A 16,362-nucleotide genomic window follows, 5' to 3' on the forward strand; every position below is an offset into this window, starting at 1 on the left:
TTCCTTCTCCAAAGGATCTTCCCGATCCAGGAAATGAAGCTTTGTCTCTTGTGTCTCCTGCACTGGCAGGTGAATTCTTTACTACTGTGCCACCTGGGAAGCCCTGTCAACTCCAAACAAATTGCAAAAAGAAAAATACTGAGGAGTGATAAATGTAAGAAGGGCTCAAGACTTAAACAGCCCTCACTCTTGCTTTTGAACTCCTGGGCTTAGAAAGCTTCTGCGGTTTTGTTTGATTTAGTTCTGTGTACCCCCAACCCCCAGCCCCGCCCCTGCCTGGCACAGCATGGTTTGCAGGATCTTAGTTCCCCTCCCAGGCACTGAACCCAGGTCACAGCAGTGAAAGTGCCAAGTCCTAACCCCTGGCTTACCAGGAAAATCTTCCCTTACACACACCTTTTTTCTAAGAGGAGTTTAAAATTTACAGAGAAGTTAGAAAAACAACACAGAAAATCCCCATCTCCTACTCACCATTTCCTCTGCTAACATCTTACATTTCCAAGGTAGGTTAGTTGCAACTAAGGAACCAACATCGGTGTGTAACCTTTACCTAAACTCCAGACTATTCTGACTTGACTAGTTTTTCCACAGATGCTCATTTTCTGTTCCAGGACCCATCCAGAATACTGCTCAGATAATATGAAGACTGTCCCTTGATTAGGGTTTCTCTGCTTTTTTCCTCTGGTTAGACTAGGGTTGTGGGTTTTAGGAGAGAGTACACGGCGGTGGGGGGCTTCCCAGGTGGCTCAGCTGGTAAAGAACATGCCTGCCAATTCAGGAGACGCAAGACACACAGGTTCAGTCCCTGGGTTGGAAAGATCCTCTGGAGAAGGAAATGGCAACCCATTCCAATATTCTTGCCTGGAGAATTTCATGGACAGAGGACCCTGGTGGGCTACAGTCCATGGGGTCACAAAGAGTCAGACATGACTAAGCACGCATGCACGCACACACACAGAGGTGACTCTCTGATCACATGACTTATCTCCGGGGATCTTAACCTTGAGCATCTGGCCCAGGTAGGATTAGCCAGACTTCAGCCCAGAAAGCGATGTCCCCCTCTTTCCGTCCTCCACTCTCTAGAAGCAGGTCACTAAGCACAGCCCGCAGTCCAGGTAACCAACACACATTACGTGGAATTCTTTGGTAGGAAGATTGCCTCTTCCCTTGAGTTTATTTCTTACCTTTCTGACATGAGACAAAGGTAGAAGACTAAGGTTTCCATGAGATCTGTGCAAGGAAAAAAACATTTGGTTCATACCTAAGGTTCCTTTTTTCTTCCATGGTCCTTGGCTGATTCCTAATGGCTTTAATTCTGTCTCTAGATGTCATGGGTATCAGAGACTCAATTAACTTTTGTCCTGTAGGAAAAAAAAATGGAGATTAATTTTTTTTTATTTTAACGGAATAACATGTGAAAATATGGTGCTTAAGATCTAGAGTATGGTTTTATGAGTGCACAGGAAAGAATATGCAGACTCAGTGAGCTGAAAAGTCACAAATAAAAACAAGAAGATGGTGCCTACACCTGGGACATCTCAAAGCCAAAGCACGTGACAGTTTGTATGCAATTTCAACTCCATGTTTTCCTTTTTCCTATGACACGGCACATTCAGCAAAGCCAGAACGTGTGGTCAGCCTGGCTCTTTTCTCTCTGTAATTTCCTGCACGGCTTTCTCTCGCCCCCCTGGGCTCCAGGCCCAAGCATCTTCTTTACTTTTCTTGACTGTTGTCTTCTGCTCTTCCACCCTGGAATGTCCTCCTCCCTTCTCCCGAGAACTCAGATTCACACTTTGGGTCCACGTGGCAGATGCTGTGATCACCTACCCCACGTCATCTCTCCTTTTTAATAGGATCCCAATTCAGTTTAGGCATCTACTTGCCTCCCTCTCATGGTCCTGGGCTTCTGCAGGGTGGGGTCTATCTCCAGGGCCCGTCTCCAGCAGGCAGGTCCCTGTGAGTCTGGGCCTATCCCGATGGCCCCAGCCCCCAGCAGGTGACCTGTTTAGCTCCAGTCATGCGACACATTGGCGAACGTGAGAGGTGGTCTGCTAAGGGGTTGCATGAAAAAGGCTTCTTCCTTCTCAAAAAACCAAGACTCAAAAAACAAGGAAAAGGCAGTGCCTTCTCCCTCTGGGTGGGTTTTGTCTGCATGGCACTGTGGCCCTATCCATAACGGGGAAGAAGCGGGGGCCACCAGGCCCATGGCAGGAGCAGCTGGCTCCTGGCCCTGTTGTTGAGCTGCATGGAACCCCTCCTCCTCTCAATGACACAGCTGAGGCGGAGGGAGAATTCCCAGAAGAGGGCCTCCAAATCACTTGGCTGAACATGAGGAATCTGAGCATCTCCTGAGAGGAAGTGGGGACGGACAGAGGAATAAAGGTGAAGGAGGAAAAAAGTCCAGAAATTCGGGGAGACAGCAACATGACAAGAGACGCCCCATCTTTCAACAAAGGAGCTAAACTCATAAAATGCTTTGGTGTGAATAGATTTTTTTTCCCCCTCCTCTCTTAGAAGTCACTGAGAATGGTTGGACTTCATGCCTGGAGTATTATGGGATGAAAGAGAAACAACATCTCAGAAACCAGTGTTTGATGTCAGGAGCTGTGAGGCAAAGGAGGGTCTCAGCTACGACCTGGTTTCACGGAGGACTTGACAAATAGAGGCATCCCATGATACTCGAACCTAGGGATTGGATGCAAAGCAGTTCGGGGCAGAGGTTAAGGTGTCAGGCTTGGGAATCAGGCAGACCTGCATTTGATCCCAGATCTGCTATGTCATTTAACTTCCTTGAGCCTCAGTCTCTCAGCAAATGGAAATGACAGGTGTGCCTGTATCACACGTGCAGAGAGTGGCAGGCAAATAAAACTAAATTCAATGGATAACAAAAAGGCAGAACACTGGGCACGTGAAATGAGCTTCTTCTTAGGTGTCAGATCCTCTCAAAGTGACCCCTTCCGAGTCCCAAGCATCCTCAGGTCATCTACCAAGCCTTCATCCTATCCAGTGTTTTAAAACCACAGCCCTCTAGGCAACTCAGAAGGGGCTGCTCCCATCCTAACTCCTGTGCCCCAGGGTCTCACCTTGGATGTTCTCGTGTGAAGTATGAGGGGTGTCTAAGCCTGTGTTTTCTGAGTGATGAAGGGTCTGAGCAAACGATTCCTTCAAAGGTGTTGCAAATCGTAATAACTGCTTGCCCTTTTTGTCATTCCGATTGCTGAAAATCTGAGAGTCTGTTACATCGCTGTCAGAAATGGAGGAGACCAGGATGGAGTTTGAGTTCACCGGTGTCTTTTCTGGAACAATCTGACTTGAAGATGGACGGCTTTGGACCCCAGAAGGGACATGCTCAACCTCGACAATGATTTCATTCACTTGACCACCAGAAAGCATCTCTCGTTCCCCCAAGCCTTAGGTCCCACCAAGGTGAGCTTTCCAAGACCTCATATAGCAGTCACACTGGCATTGTTGGGAACCACCCAGAAGAGTGATGACAATCACAGAGAGCTGCCCCATTCAGAGTTTTTAATGCCAGGATGAGATGGACAAAACCAGTCCCCGACAAATCACAGTACAGCTCCCCACATCTACACCAGAGGGGGATCCCTGAGAAGAGGAGTTGTTTTCCTGTGCAAATTCTGTCCCAGTAGCTAGGTAAAAGGCCAGAAACAGAATTCTTTATTAAAGCAATAGGATTCTAGAAACAGAAGGCAGAGATTCTTCTAGATGACTCATAGTCAAAGGGTAAGGTCTTCTCTTTAACTGGTGCCTCTGGTCCAAGACTTATGTTTTATTTTTGGTTTTATGTGCCTATATAAATCCAGATGGGTTTACAGTGTAACAGCTGCTCTCTCCTGACTGCCTGGGTGGTCCCACTGCTGTCTGTCTGCTTCCCACACCCATTCTCTCTTTCTCCCACATCAGCAGATGCCTCCTTTCCTGTACAGCCACTGCGCTCAGCTACAACTCTCCCAGCTTCCTTCGTGGCAAAGGGTGGCTCCTTTTGCAGCCTAGGATGGATATGTGACCCCATTCTAGCCAACAAGATTGTGGCTTCCATTAATGCTCTTTAATGGGTGAACATTTGCCTGATTTAACCTTTGACATTTCACCATTTCACCTTCTTCTTGACCAGATACAGCCATTTGGAAAACAAGAGAGTAAAACGTTCACCAGCCAAGGGTGATGGTAGAAGACGCTTCAGAAGGAGCCTCGGGCCTTGAGACTGTTATGGGCAGAGGTGCCATGAAAACCTTGGACTCGTTCCTGGCATACTTCTTGTCTCAGGAGGAAAATAACTCCCTTTATTGCTAAACCACTGTCCTATGTCAGTGCTGGGCACCTGGACACAGTCTCTACCCAGCAGACCTGATCTGGAAATCACCTTGGCCGTGCTGTTTATTCAGGAGTTGGAGAAACTGAGGTGCAGAGGAATGACCTAAACTCCCTCCTAATCATACTCTCATTAAATGGCAGGACTGGACTAACAATAGAACTCTTTCCTTCTCCCCACAGCAACGGTAATTACTAGGATTGGGAATCTGCCTGCTAATGCAGAGGACATGGGTTCAATCCCTAGTCCAGGAAGATCCCACATGCCGTGGAGCAACTAAGCCTGTGCACCAGAACTAGAGAGCTGTGCGCCCCGGCCGCAAGTAGAGAAAGCTTGCACACGGCAACAAACGCCCAGCGCAGCTGGGAAAAAAAGTTCCCTGTAAAAAACAATAAATGATAACTATCAGTAACAATACCTGCAGGCCAACTACTTTAAATAGAATATATTGTTTGATTTTCACAATCACCCTATGAAGTAAGTACTGTAATAAACCCCATTTTGTAACTAAGAAAACTGAGGCCCCAAAAGGTAATTTGCTTAAGGCCACAAAACCGGCAAGTAGAAGAGCTCAGGATCAAACCGAAGTCTGTCTGGTCCCAAAGCACGGTGCCTTAATTACATCACCCTGGTCCTTTCCTGTAACCAGATGCTGATGTATCATTCACCATGTCCTTCATTCATAAACGAATATTTGTGAGTACCTACTATGCGCCAGGCACTTCCTAGCTGCTAGCATGATCCACCAAAGTGACACTCTATCAGTAGACCGTCCATCAATTAAGCGTAAATGATTTGAGAATCAGAACTAGTAAAGCGAAGTGGTAGAGAAAGCCAGGTTCATCTCTGGGTCCTCTATTTCTTTACTTCTCTCTGCCTTCTGGGAACTCCTCATCCACCTAGAGGCCCTAATCTTCATATTGGCCACAGATCATCTTAAGAGGTTTGAAGGCATTTCTTTTCCCCAGTAGTTAAAGCCATTCCCTGCTCTTGTGGAAGACAGACAGAGAGCATGATTGTTTATATCCCCATGGTTTTCTCTGCCAAGTGGCAACACCAACCTCTTGAAAGATACAGGCCTCTTTAGGAAGGCTCGTAAAGAGTGATGCTACAGGGTCGGGTGTCAGAAGGTGAGAGATGGTTTCAAGTCACGGGGCCCCAAAATATATGTTGTTACATAGAAGATGTCTTTGATTTATTCGTTGGTATTCACAGGTTTGCCTCTAGCTTCCAGCATTCTCTGGCCTCTCTCCTCTGATGCTTTTTCATTTCCTCGGCCTCTGCCTCTGATCAAACCTTCCTCACAGCACACAGCGATCCTTACAGAGCTTCCTAACTGATTTCAAAGGCTTCTTTGAGCTGATTGCCCCTATCTTCCACTATCATAATAATTCTATGATTATTCAGAAAAATTTTGATCAAGGCAATGCCACCTCACCAATACATGTATTAGCCATGGGATGGACATGTGACTCAGCTTTCTTTCCTATGTAAAAATGACTTGTTCATGTGTAGGCATGTGTCCCAAACAGGGGTGGAGAAAGCTTCCTCAGTAATGACCGACAGGCCTAGAAAGAAAGGAAGATTTCCCCTGAGATTGCTGAGCTCTGTGTGTGTCTGCTCTCAAGCTCCCTGGCCTGCAGAGAAGGCCTGACTAGCTGAGATGAATGAGGTGAAGCTTAAAGAGAAGCTGTCTGTGAAACAGATGGAGAAAAAGAGAGTCCAGGTGGCCCTGAGCTCCTGGCTTCAGACCCGGAGGCCCTGGTTCCTGTAACTCATCCAACAAATATCTCTGAGCACCTACTATGTGCCATGCCAGGCTCTGTACTAAAGTGCTGGGAGGTAATTCTACCTTCTGTTCTTTGTTTACCCACATCCTTCCCACAGCACAAGCCTTGGGCCTGGGTGAGCTGGGTTTCTGTCATTTGCAACCACAAGAGTCCTAGTGAAGACACCTTGATATCCAAAGGAGAAAGACTCTGCATGTTTAGAATAAAACCTATTGTGATAAATTAAGGAAGTTCTGCATCAGTTACTACACCAGAAGCCAAGAGGCAGTGGCAATGTCTGCACTGCCTTGAACAAGCTCCTTCTGCAGGATGGATGCTTTTGGTCACTGTCCACTGAAGCCTTACCTTGGGGCGAAGTGAGCCAATTATGTCCAGACAAGGGTGGGTCTCCATAAGCTGGGCCGGGACCTTCATCACCCACATAAGCAGGATTCACTGGAATGAAGAGAATTAATTCCACACTAGTTACTACTGAGCACACAATGGTCAGCAGGACCTTGTTAGTGGGCAATAACTCAGAGTTTGAAAAATACTTGTCTGGAGGGATGAATAGATGGAGCTCAGAGTGGTTTGTGTGCTAAGTTGCTTCAGTTATGTCCCACTGTTTGTGACCCCATGGACTGTAGCCCACTAGGCTCCTCTGTCCATGGGATTTTCCAGGCAAAGATACTGGAATGGGTTGCCATTTCCTCCTCCAAGGAATCTTCCTGACCCAGCAATCAAACCCACGTCTCTTATGTCTCCAGTATTGGTAGGCAGGTTCTTTACCTCTAGCGCCACCTGGGAAGCTTCAGAAGGGTTTAGGACAGTGAAAATACTCTGTAGGATACCCTATGATGGATACAAGTCATTATATATTTGTTGAAACCCATAGAATGTACCACCCAAGGTGAAACTTAATGTAAACTAAGGACTTTGGGTGATAATGATATGTCAATGTAGGTTCAGTTGTGACAAATGTCCCACTGTGGTGGGGGACCCTGATAATGAGCGAGGCCATGCACGTGTTCCCTGGAGTAGGAAATGGCAATCCATTCCAGTGCTCTTGCCTGGAGGGTTCCATGGATGGAGGGGCCTGGCGGGCTATAGTCCAAGGAGTCTCAGGAAGTTGGACACAACTGCGTGGCAGCACACACGCATGCACGTGTGGGGCACAGGGTATTTGAGAAATCGGTCACCTTTTTCTCGATGTTACTGTGAACATAAAACTTCTGTTAAAAAACATTTCCTACTTTTAAAAATTGTTGAGATGATTACAAAGCTTCCTTCTAGTTGTAGCCTTTTATGATGACACATGAATAAATTTGAAATTTGGCATGATTTTCTTAGGGACAGAGTCCACTTTTGACATCTACGTGACAGTGTCACATTTCAATATATTTTTATTCAACTCATGGTAAACAATGAAGTCTAAACTCCACAACAGAAAAAACTGGAGCACATTTTGATGGAGATGTATGAAATTATACTGTGGGAGGTTCTGGAACTTTTCTTGCCAAGGATCAGTTCCCAGCTTTGCTGTTTTATTAACTGTGTGCTCTCTGTCATATGTTACTTAACAGCCTGAGTTTCAATATCTTAGTCTGTAAATCAGGGATAATAATAGGCCTTCACATAGGATTGTTGTGGAAATTGAAGCAGTTAATTTTTGTTGGGGAAACCGAATCAGTTAATACATGTAACTGGGTATACTGAGTAACTATGTATAAAAGTGCTTGAAAAAAAAAATTCCAGAACACCACAAATTCTTAATATATACTATTGTGGTAAATCAGTTGTTTTTCAGCAAACATTATACTTCCTCCACTTTGGACACCTCCACTGAGGTTGGACTTGGTCACATGACTTGCCTTTACCAGTGGAACACAGCAGAAATGACAGTTTGCTAGTTGCAAACCAAGGACTCAGAGACATCATATGTTTCTGCTCACTCCTGTGTGTGCTTCCAGCTTATGCCATGGGATGAAAATGGCCCAGGTTAGTTCACTGGGTCAAGAAGGACACTATACCTAAACAGAATCTGTGAACTCAAATCAGACACAACCAAACCCAATGTGGTTCAGTCAAACTCCAAGCAAACCCACAGATGTGTGGGTGAGAAATAAATGATGCTTATTGTGCAACACTGGGTTTTAGAGTTGTTTGTTACTCAGCATTCCTGTGGCAATAGCTAACCAGTACATCCCTTACAGCTATTGCTTTTAATTCAGTTAGCATTGCCCCAGCACCTACTGTGTACCAGGCATTAGGAAAATCACATGGAGCCTTGGAAGATACATGGATGAAATGGGTTCTCCTTAAAAGTGCATAGTCTAACAAGATGGTATAGCACTGGGCAAGAGCATGCTGGGGCTACAACCTTGATCCTAAAAGGAGCCCAGAGAATGAAGCCACACTTTATGTGGACACTTTTAAAAACAGCTTTTTAATTCCAGCGTTCTGTGGAGCTTGGTGGTCAGCAATCCGTATTTCCCTGCTTCTACCCAGCAGTAAAGTGGAGTCAGGGAGTTTGTCTGATACAGGCTCTTTTGATTTAGTAGCTAGGTGACCTTGAGCATGTTTCTATCTGAACCTCAGTTTTCCCCTCTGTAAACAGGGAGAACAGTAGTGTCTGCTGCAGAGGAAACAAGACTGTAAAAGTAAAGTGCTTAGAAGAGTCTGCAGAGCATGGGAAACACTCCAGACCAGTTATTAGCTCTGCTTGCATTAGAGCGGGCAGTGTTTCTCAATCCTTTTTTTTTTTTTTCATTACCGGCCACCTAAGAAGTCTTTTAAGATATTTTTCCTCATTGCCCTTCCTCACAACGTTATTTATTGATTGATTTTTGGCTGCACTGGGTCTTCGTTGCTGCTATAGTTGGCTTTCTATAGTTGTGGCAAGTGGGGGCTGCTCCAGTTGTGATCTGCAGGCTTCTCATTGCAGTGGCTTCTTCTGTGGTGGAGCAAGGGCTCCAGGTGCCTGGGTTTCAATACTGCGGCACCCGGGCTTAGTTGCCCAGTGGAATGTGGGATCTTCACGGACAAGGGATTGAACCTGCATCTCTTTTACTGGCAGGTGGATTCTTAAACACTGGACCAACAGAGAAGTCCCCCCATGACATTTTAATACCATAGTTATACTGTATAATGGAGAAAGCAATGGCACCCCACTCCAGTACTCTTGCCTGGAGAATCCCATGGATGGAGGAGCCTGGTGGGCTGCAGTCCATGGGGTCGCTAAGAGTCGGACACGACTGAGCAACTTCACTTTCACTTTTCGCTTTCATGCATTGGAGAAGGAAATGGCAACCCACTCTAGTGTTTTTGCCTGGAGAATCCCAGGGACGGGGGAGCCTGGCGGGCTACCGTCTATGCGGTCACACAGAGTTGGATACGACTGAAGCGACTTAGCAGCATACTGTATAACTGTGTGTTTGTGTATCTTCTTTATACATAAAAAGAGGAAGTTTCTTTCTGGCCTTTTCAATAAATTTTCACCCCTTGAGATACATATGCCCCACAGAGAATGCCTGGCATAAAGGTTTGGAATAACCCAACTGAATATTTTCTCTGCAAATGTGTAACACTCTGCATTTTTGCTGAGTATGTGGCAACGCATCCAATCTCCTCCTCCCTGTCTTCTTCAATCTCTTCCCTATCAGTCAGGGCTGAGCGGTCTTTCATCTGCACCAATCAGCACTTGGACCCCCATGCTCTGTTCAAGGCTGAGCACTCCCTTCTTCAGCTCTGAGTTCCTATAACTTCGACTTGTGCCACGAGCTGGCTTTCTCTCTCAGAAAAGTCCCCCCCCTTTTTTTTTCTCAGAAGATGAGAACTGGTAGAGTCTTCTTTACCTCCCAGAGCTAAACCTTTACACACAGCAGATTCTGAGAATGATATGATTTTTCCCATGTTATCCATCTGTTTGCTCATTTTCTTTAGTCTTCAAATGCTCTTGGCACCTCCTCACCTAGGCTCTAAGTAGCATGAGGACAGAGCTGCTTCTAACTCTGTATCCCTAGCAGGTTCCCAAAATAAAAATGCTGACCATCTGAACACCTTTAGGAGGTGCTTAACTAAAGCTGGCCACTGGCAGCCACGCAAACTGAATCTAGTCTATCAATCGTTTTGTTTGCTCAGCACAGGGATTTTATTCATTTATTTTAAAAGTTATTTTGGAACATGTAAAAACCCAGATTTCTGGCTTCTCTAGAAAACTCTGAGGATCCGGCCACACTAAGACCATCTTTCTCACATAACCACCATGGGCTTGAACCTGACCATCAGCCTCCACACACGGGCACCCCTCCTGCCCAGCGTGCTCAGATAAATGATGACACTGCTTCTCTTCTCTACACCCTCAGAGTTCAGCCCTTGTAAAGTGGGTGTTTGAAGGAGGAGGGGTAAACCACTTCCCTCACTGATCTTTAATGACTGGTCCCAAGCCCATTGAATTTTATTTTCTTCCCAGGAAATGATCCTCTTCTTAACAAATGCTTACCATAGCCATTGCCAGGAGCACCTGGATATGGGTTTGCCATCTCCACAGATTGCATTTCAATGCTTTCAGGATAATCAACATCTTCTCTCCCAAGGGTGCCCAAGGGGCTGACACCCTCATGGTGATACGGGGGCTGGAGTGAAGATGTTCTGCTGAGCATTCTGCAATCCCAAAATGATGAATCAGTATTCATCTGGTAGTACAGTAAGGACAGTCATCCATCCATCCATCCACCCATCCATTCATTCCACTGAATGCCAACCATGCATGGGCAAGCGGGAGAGAACACAAAGACAAAGACATGGGTTGTTGGCCCTCAAGGAGCTCTCCATACAGTCTGGTCGAGCTTCTTAAACACAATCATAAGCAATTATAATACAAGTAGTAACTGGTGAATATAAGAAGACAGGTCCAGTGAGTTCACAGGAAAGAGAAAATTTGGGCTGAGAGTTTGAAGGGCAATCTACATGGAAAAGAAACATCTGCCCTGGGATTGGAAGGACAAATCCATACATAAAGAGTTAAGAGAAGGGCGTCCAAAGATGAAGAAAAGCACAAGTAAACCTGTGAGACCAGAAAGTGTTGAATAGATAAAAGGAATGCTATGAAGGGCAATTAACTGGAGCAAAGATTCTCAATTTTATGTATATATCAATTCCCAGGCTTCACCCCAAACAACTAAATAGAAGCTTTGAAAGTTGGGCCCAGGTATTTGTATGATTTTTAAGGCCCCCCCAGGTAGTTAGGTAATTATGAGCATCAGCCAAGGTTAAGAACCACTGACCTACGGTATAGGGCGGAGGTAGGGAGAAGATGGGCTTTCCAGGTGGCTCAGTGGTAAAGAACTCGCCTACCAGTGCAGGAGATGTGAGTTCGATCCCTGGGTTGGGGAGAGTCCCTGGACAAGAAATGGCAACCCATTCCAGTATTCTTGCCTGGGAAATCCTATGGACAGAGGAGCCTGGCAGGCTAGAGTCCATGGGGTCGCAAAAGAGTCGGACATGACTTAGCAACTAAACAACAATGACAGGGAGGGGACAGCAGAAGTGGGAGGAGGCCAGTCAGCCAGGGCTTTGGCTGGCATCTTACATTAGCGCAGCACATCCTCATTCTTAAGGTACCATATGAAGTGGCGGAGGTTATGGAGAACCATGGAAGATAATAGACGAGGGAGTGACAGGTCAAAGGTATATTTTCAATGATGAACCAGGCACTGGGGGATAAGACCAAGAGGACATTTTGACCTAGTCCTTTTAACCCTCCTATTTAGGTTCTGAAGACATTTGATCCCACTACACACCCAAATCCCCAATTTTTGTTCTTGTTTTTCAGTCACTAAGTCGTGTCTAACTGTTTGCAACCCTATGGACTGCAGCATTCCAGGCTTTCCTATCCTTTATTATCTCCCAGAGTTTGCTCAGATTCATGTCCATTGAGACAGTGATGCCATCCAACCATCTCATCCTCTATCACCCCTTCTCCTCTTGTCCTCAATCTATCCCAGCATAAGGGTCTTTTCCAATGACTCGGCTCATCACATCAGGTGGCCAAAGTATTGGCGCTTCAGCTTCAGCATCAGTTCTTCCAATGAATATTTAGGGCTGATTTTCTTTAGGATTGACTGCTTAGATCTCCCTGCAGTCAAAGGGACTCTCATGAGTCTTCTCCAATACCACAATTCAAAAGCATCAATTCTTTGGCGCTCATCCTTCTTTATGGTCCAACTCTCACATCCATACATGACTACTGGAAAAACCATAACTTTGACTAGATGGACTTCTGTCAGCAAAGAAATGTCTCTGCTTTTTAATATTCTGTCTTGGTTTGTCATAGCTTTCCTTTCAAGGAGCAAGCGTCTTTCAATTTCGTAGCTGCAGCCACAATCCGCAGTAATTTTGGAGTCCAAGAAAATAAAATCTGTCACTATTTTCACTTTTCCCCCTTCTATTTGCCAGGAAGTGATGGGACCAGATGCGATGATCTTAGTTTTTTGAATGTTGATTATCTTTTTAAGGTAATTATTGAATTTGTTACAATATTGCTTCTTTTTTTTTTTTAATGTTTTGGTTTTGGGGCCTCTTCATTGAGAGGCTCATTAGTTCCTCTTCGCTTTCTGCCATAAGGGTGGTGTCATCTGCATATCTGAGGTTGTTGATATTTCTCCTGGCAATCTTGATTCCAGTTTGTGCTTCATCCAGCCCAGCATTTCACATGATGTACTCTGCATATAAGTTAAATAAGCAGGGTGCCAATATACAGCCTTGACGTACTCCTTTCCTGATTTGGAACCAGTCCCTTGTTCCATGTCCAGTTCTAACTGTTGCTTCTTGACCTGCATGCAGGTTTCTCAGGAGAAGGTAGGCTGGTATTCCCATCTCTCTAAGAATTTTCCACACTGCACTGTGAGCTACACAGTCAAAGGATTTAGCATAGTCAATGAAGCAGAAGTAGATGTTTTTCTGGAATTCCCTTGCTTTTTCTATGATTCAACAGATGTTGGCAATTTGATCTCTGGTTCTTCTGCCTTTTCTAAATCCAGCTTGTACATCTGGAAGCTCTCGGTTCACATACTGTTGAAGCCTGTCCTGAAGGATTTATGCTGAATTCATAAATATTACTCGTAGAAATAGTACATACAAAATAAAACTCACATTGGTTAGAATTTCACATAGTAAATTTGTTACAGGTTAAAAATAGCCTGAAAAATAAATAAAGAATCACATGCTGTTGGCAACATGAACGCTGAGAAACTTAACGCAGGAAACATTAGATTTGGTAGAACTGTCACCCAAGGTTAACACTGTTAATGACCCAAACTGTACCTAATAAAATTTGTCAATGACTAAAACTGATGGAAGATTAAAATCTTCTTGACAAAATTTGGATCTACAGAATCTGAATCAGGAAAAATTAGACTTAAAGAAACCTCCTTAGAGGAATTCCTAACAATGGCAAAAACTATAATCAATACAACTTGATGAAAACAACAGCAATGGAGAAGATCAATGAGCCAAATCTGCTCTACACATGGAAAGTGGTCAATTCTGGCAATAATTTCGGCAAAATAAAGATGAAAGTGGAAAAAGTCAGAAGTGGCTCAATCACCTTGTATAAAAATAATTGAGTTAAATGGATTCCATGGTGTTAGATTTTTCAAAAGATTTTCTTGATTAAAGTGCATTCCTGTTGATATAGTTCCAGTTAAAAGGTTTGGGTTCATAATTATCACCTTAACCCTAATCTCATTGGCGAAGTAGCAGGATCAAAACAGTGAAATCTAAATGTCTTGCAGGGACTAGGCAGGAAGAGATAAGAGACTGGGAAGGATGTTATTCAAGCAAGAAGTGATGAAAGATTATCAGTTAAGAGCATGAAGCCTCAGGCTGAGAATCCAAGGCCCAATGAGGTATACAGGTAGGGGTGAAAGTTTCACCATAAATCCAGGTCATGGAAATCGTCATCATATGTGTCCTTATCCCAATTAAGTTAAACATCAATTGACTTAATGATCTAAGCTTCATCTCCCATCCCCACTGGAGGGAGATTCCAGCACTTACTGCCTGGCCATTTCCGGGTCCTCTGAAGAGCCATAATCACGACCATTCTCAGCACCTGGGTAATCAGGCTCTCCCCAAAAGTCTGGAGAGTTCCGATGGTCCTCAGCACCCGGATAGTCTGGTTCTCCAAAAGAGTGTGGATGGTTAGATTGACTTTCAGCACCTGGATAATCAGGCTCTCCCAGAGAGTCTATGTATGCCTTGACTCTGGGGCTAGCATGTTCCAGATTCCTTCTGGAGCCTGGATGGTTTGAACTGGCTCTGGGGCCAGAAGAGTTCAAGTTTTCCTCAGCTCCAGGGTAGTCTGGTTCTCCCGCGGAGTCGAGATAATCTTGATTTATTCTGCGGCCTGTGTAGTTTCCACTGCCTTCGGAACCAGGAAAATCAGGATTTCGTTGAGACTGAGAGTAGTCTGGCTCTCCAGGTGAGCCTGGCTGGTATGGATTCCTCTGAGATCCAATATACTCTGGTTCTGCCAAAGGTCTGGGATAGTCTGTCCCTGCAGAGTATGGATGGCTCCTGGTGCCAGCATAGTCTGGATTACTCTGAGATCCAGGATAATCTGGTTCTGCTAGAGACCCAAGATAGTCTCGACTTGTTCTGGACTCTGCTGGGTATGGGCTGCTCCTGGTGCTGGGTTCATCTGAGTTGTTCAGAGGACCTGGAGTTTTCAAATACCCCTGAGAATGGTTTCGAAACCCAGAATAGTCAGGGTAATCTGGGTCTTCCTCATAAGCACTATTCCTGTAGGCAGACATGTTTACTCTGGAGCATTAAAATGCATCTGCCGTTATTCAGCAATCTCTTTCTTTATCTGAAAAACAAAAGGAAGAAAACGTCAGATTTTTTTCCCTTTCTTCCCTGCAATAATTGATGGTTATCTTGCAGTATCTGTTCTTCTTCCCTTCCTGGTTAGGTACACAACTGTCCAAAATAGAGACTATATCTCCCAGCCTCCTGTGCCTCTAGGTGCAGCCATGAGAGTAGGCAATGAGATGTGGGCAGAAGCGGTATATACTATTTCTGGGCTGTGCTGTTAAAGAGAAGGGGTATTCCTCCCTTTCTCAGTCTTCCCACTTCCGTGGACTGGAATGTGGAAATGATGGGGTGGCATCTGGGCCATCTGTGGATGGTGACTGCAGCCATGAAATCAAAAGATGCTTGCTCCTTGGAAGGAAAGCTATGACAAACCTAGACAGCATATTAAAAAGCAGAGACATAACTTGGCTGACAAAGGTCCGTCTAGTCAAAGCTATGGTTTTTTTCCAGTAGTCATGTATGGATGTGAAGCCTGAGTGCCAAAGAATTGATGCTTTCAAACTGTGGTGCTGGAGAAGACCCTTGAGAGTCCCTTGGACTGTAAGGAGGTCAAGTCAGTCAATCCTAAAGGAAATCAACCCTGAATATTCATTGGAAAGACTGATGCTGAAACTGAAACTCCAATACAAGGAGGGGAGAAAATTTAAAGAAAGAATTAATAGGATTGTGGATTGACCTAATACGGGAAGGGTGAGAGCTAAGCAAGAAAAGTTAGAAATAAACTCCACAGTTTGAGCCAGCATGATTAGATAAATGGTGATGCTTTTGAAAGAAGCAAGTAGACCACTTTTAAAGTTCAGCCAATGTTTACAGATTTATCTCTATATAAAAATGAAAAGGGTTAGACTTTTCATTGAGTAATCAGAGCTGAAGAATTAACCTTCTGCCACTGTCATCTACAACCTTTTCAGCATAGCAGAAAGTTTTTCATTATTTATGTCCCTGTCCAGCATCCACTTCTCTCTTTTATAGTAACATTTTCCCTCTCAATTCATGTCAGCCAGGTGTAAATGTGTGACCCAATCAGAATTGTTTGCTTCTTGGCCACAGTGGTTGAGTCAGAGCCAGTAAGACTCAATTCTGGGAGTTTTATCAGAAATGTTGAAAAAGAGAAGCTCTCTCTTTTGGTTGGACTTGGGATTTAGGAAGTTATAAGCCTGAAGCTGCCAGAGGTCGCCAGGGAAGGAGGCCTGCCTGAGAGCAGTGCCAAGAGTAAAGAGAACAGAACCAAGAGATAAACATAAAGAAGGATCAAATGCTACGACATTGTTTAAGCACCTGAATCCAGCCGTGCCTGAAGGCAGCCAGCCACTGGATGCTTGAGTCATTACATTCCCCTTTTGACTTACAATTGATGGGTTGGGTTGGGTTTTTGTCATACAT

At 44.7% G+C, this 16,362-nt stretch overlaps 1 protein-coding gene across 1 annotated transcript in view; it reads right to left on the minus strand.

The window, feature by feature from the left end:
* TMC5 (transmembrane channel like 5) overlaps positions 1-14,918 on the minus strand; it is a 54,597-nt gene extending 39,679 nt beyond the window's left edge. Inside the window, exons 1-4 of the mRNA XM_052635699.1 lie at positions 14,161-14,918; positions 10,604-10,764; positions 6,469-6,558; positions 1,262-1,361 (exon numbers count right to left, since the gene is read on the minus strand). Coding sequence (XP_052491659.1) covers positions 1,262-1,361; positions 6,469-6,558; positions 10,604-10,764; positions 14,161-14,918 — 1,109 coding nt within the window. The remainder of the gene's footprint in view (positions 1-1,261; positions 1,362-6,468; positions 6,559-10,603; positions 10,765-14,160) is intronic.
* Positions 14,919-16,362: the final 1,444 nt, after the last annotated feature.

This window comes from Budorcas taxicolor, chromosome 2, assembly GCF_023091745.1.
Source record: "Budorcas taxicolor isolate Tak-1 chromosome 2, Takin1.1, whole genome shotgun sequence".
Classification (NCBI taxonomy): domain Eukaryota; kingdom Metazoa; phylum Chordata; class Mammalia; order Artiodactyla; family Bovidae; genus Budorcas; species Budorcas taxicolor.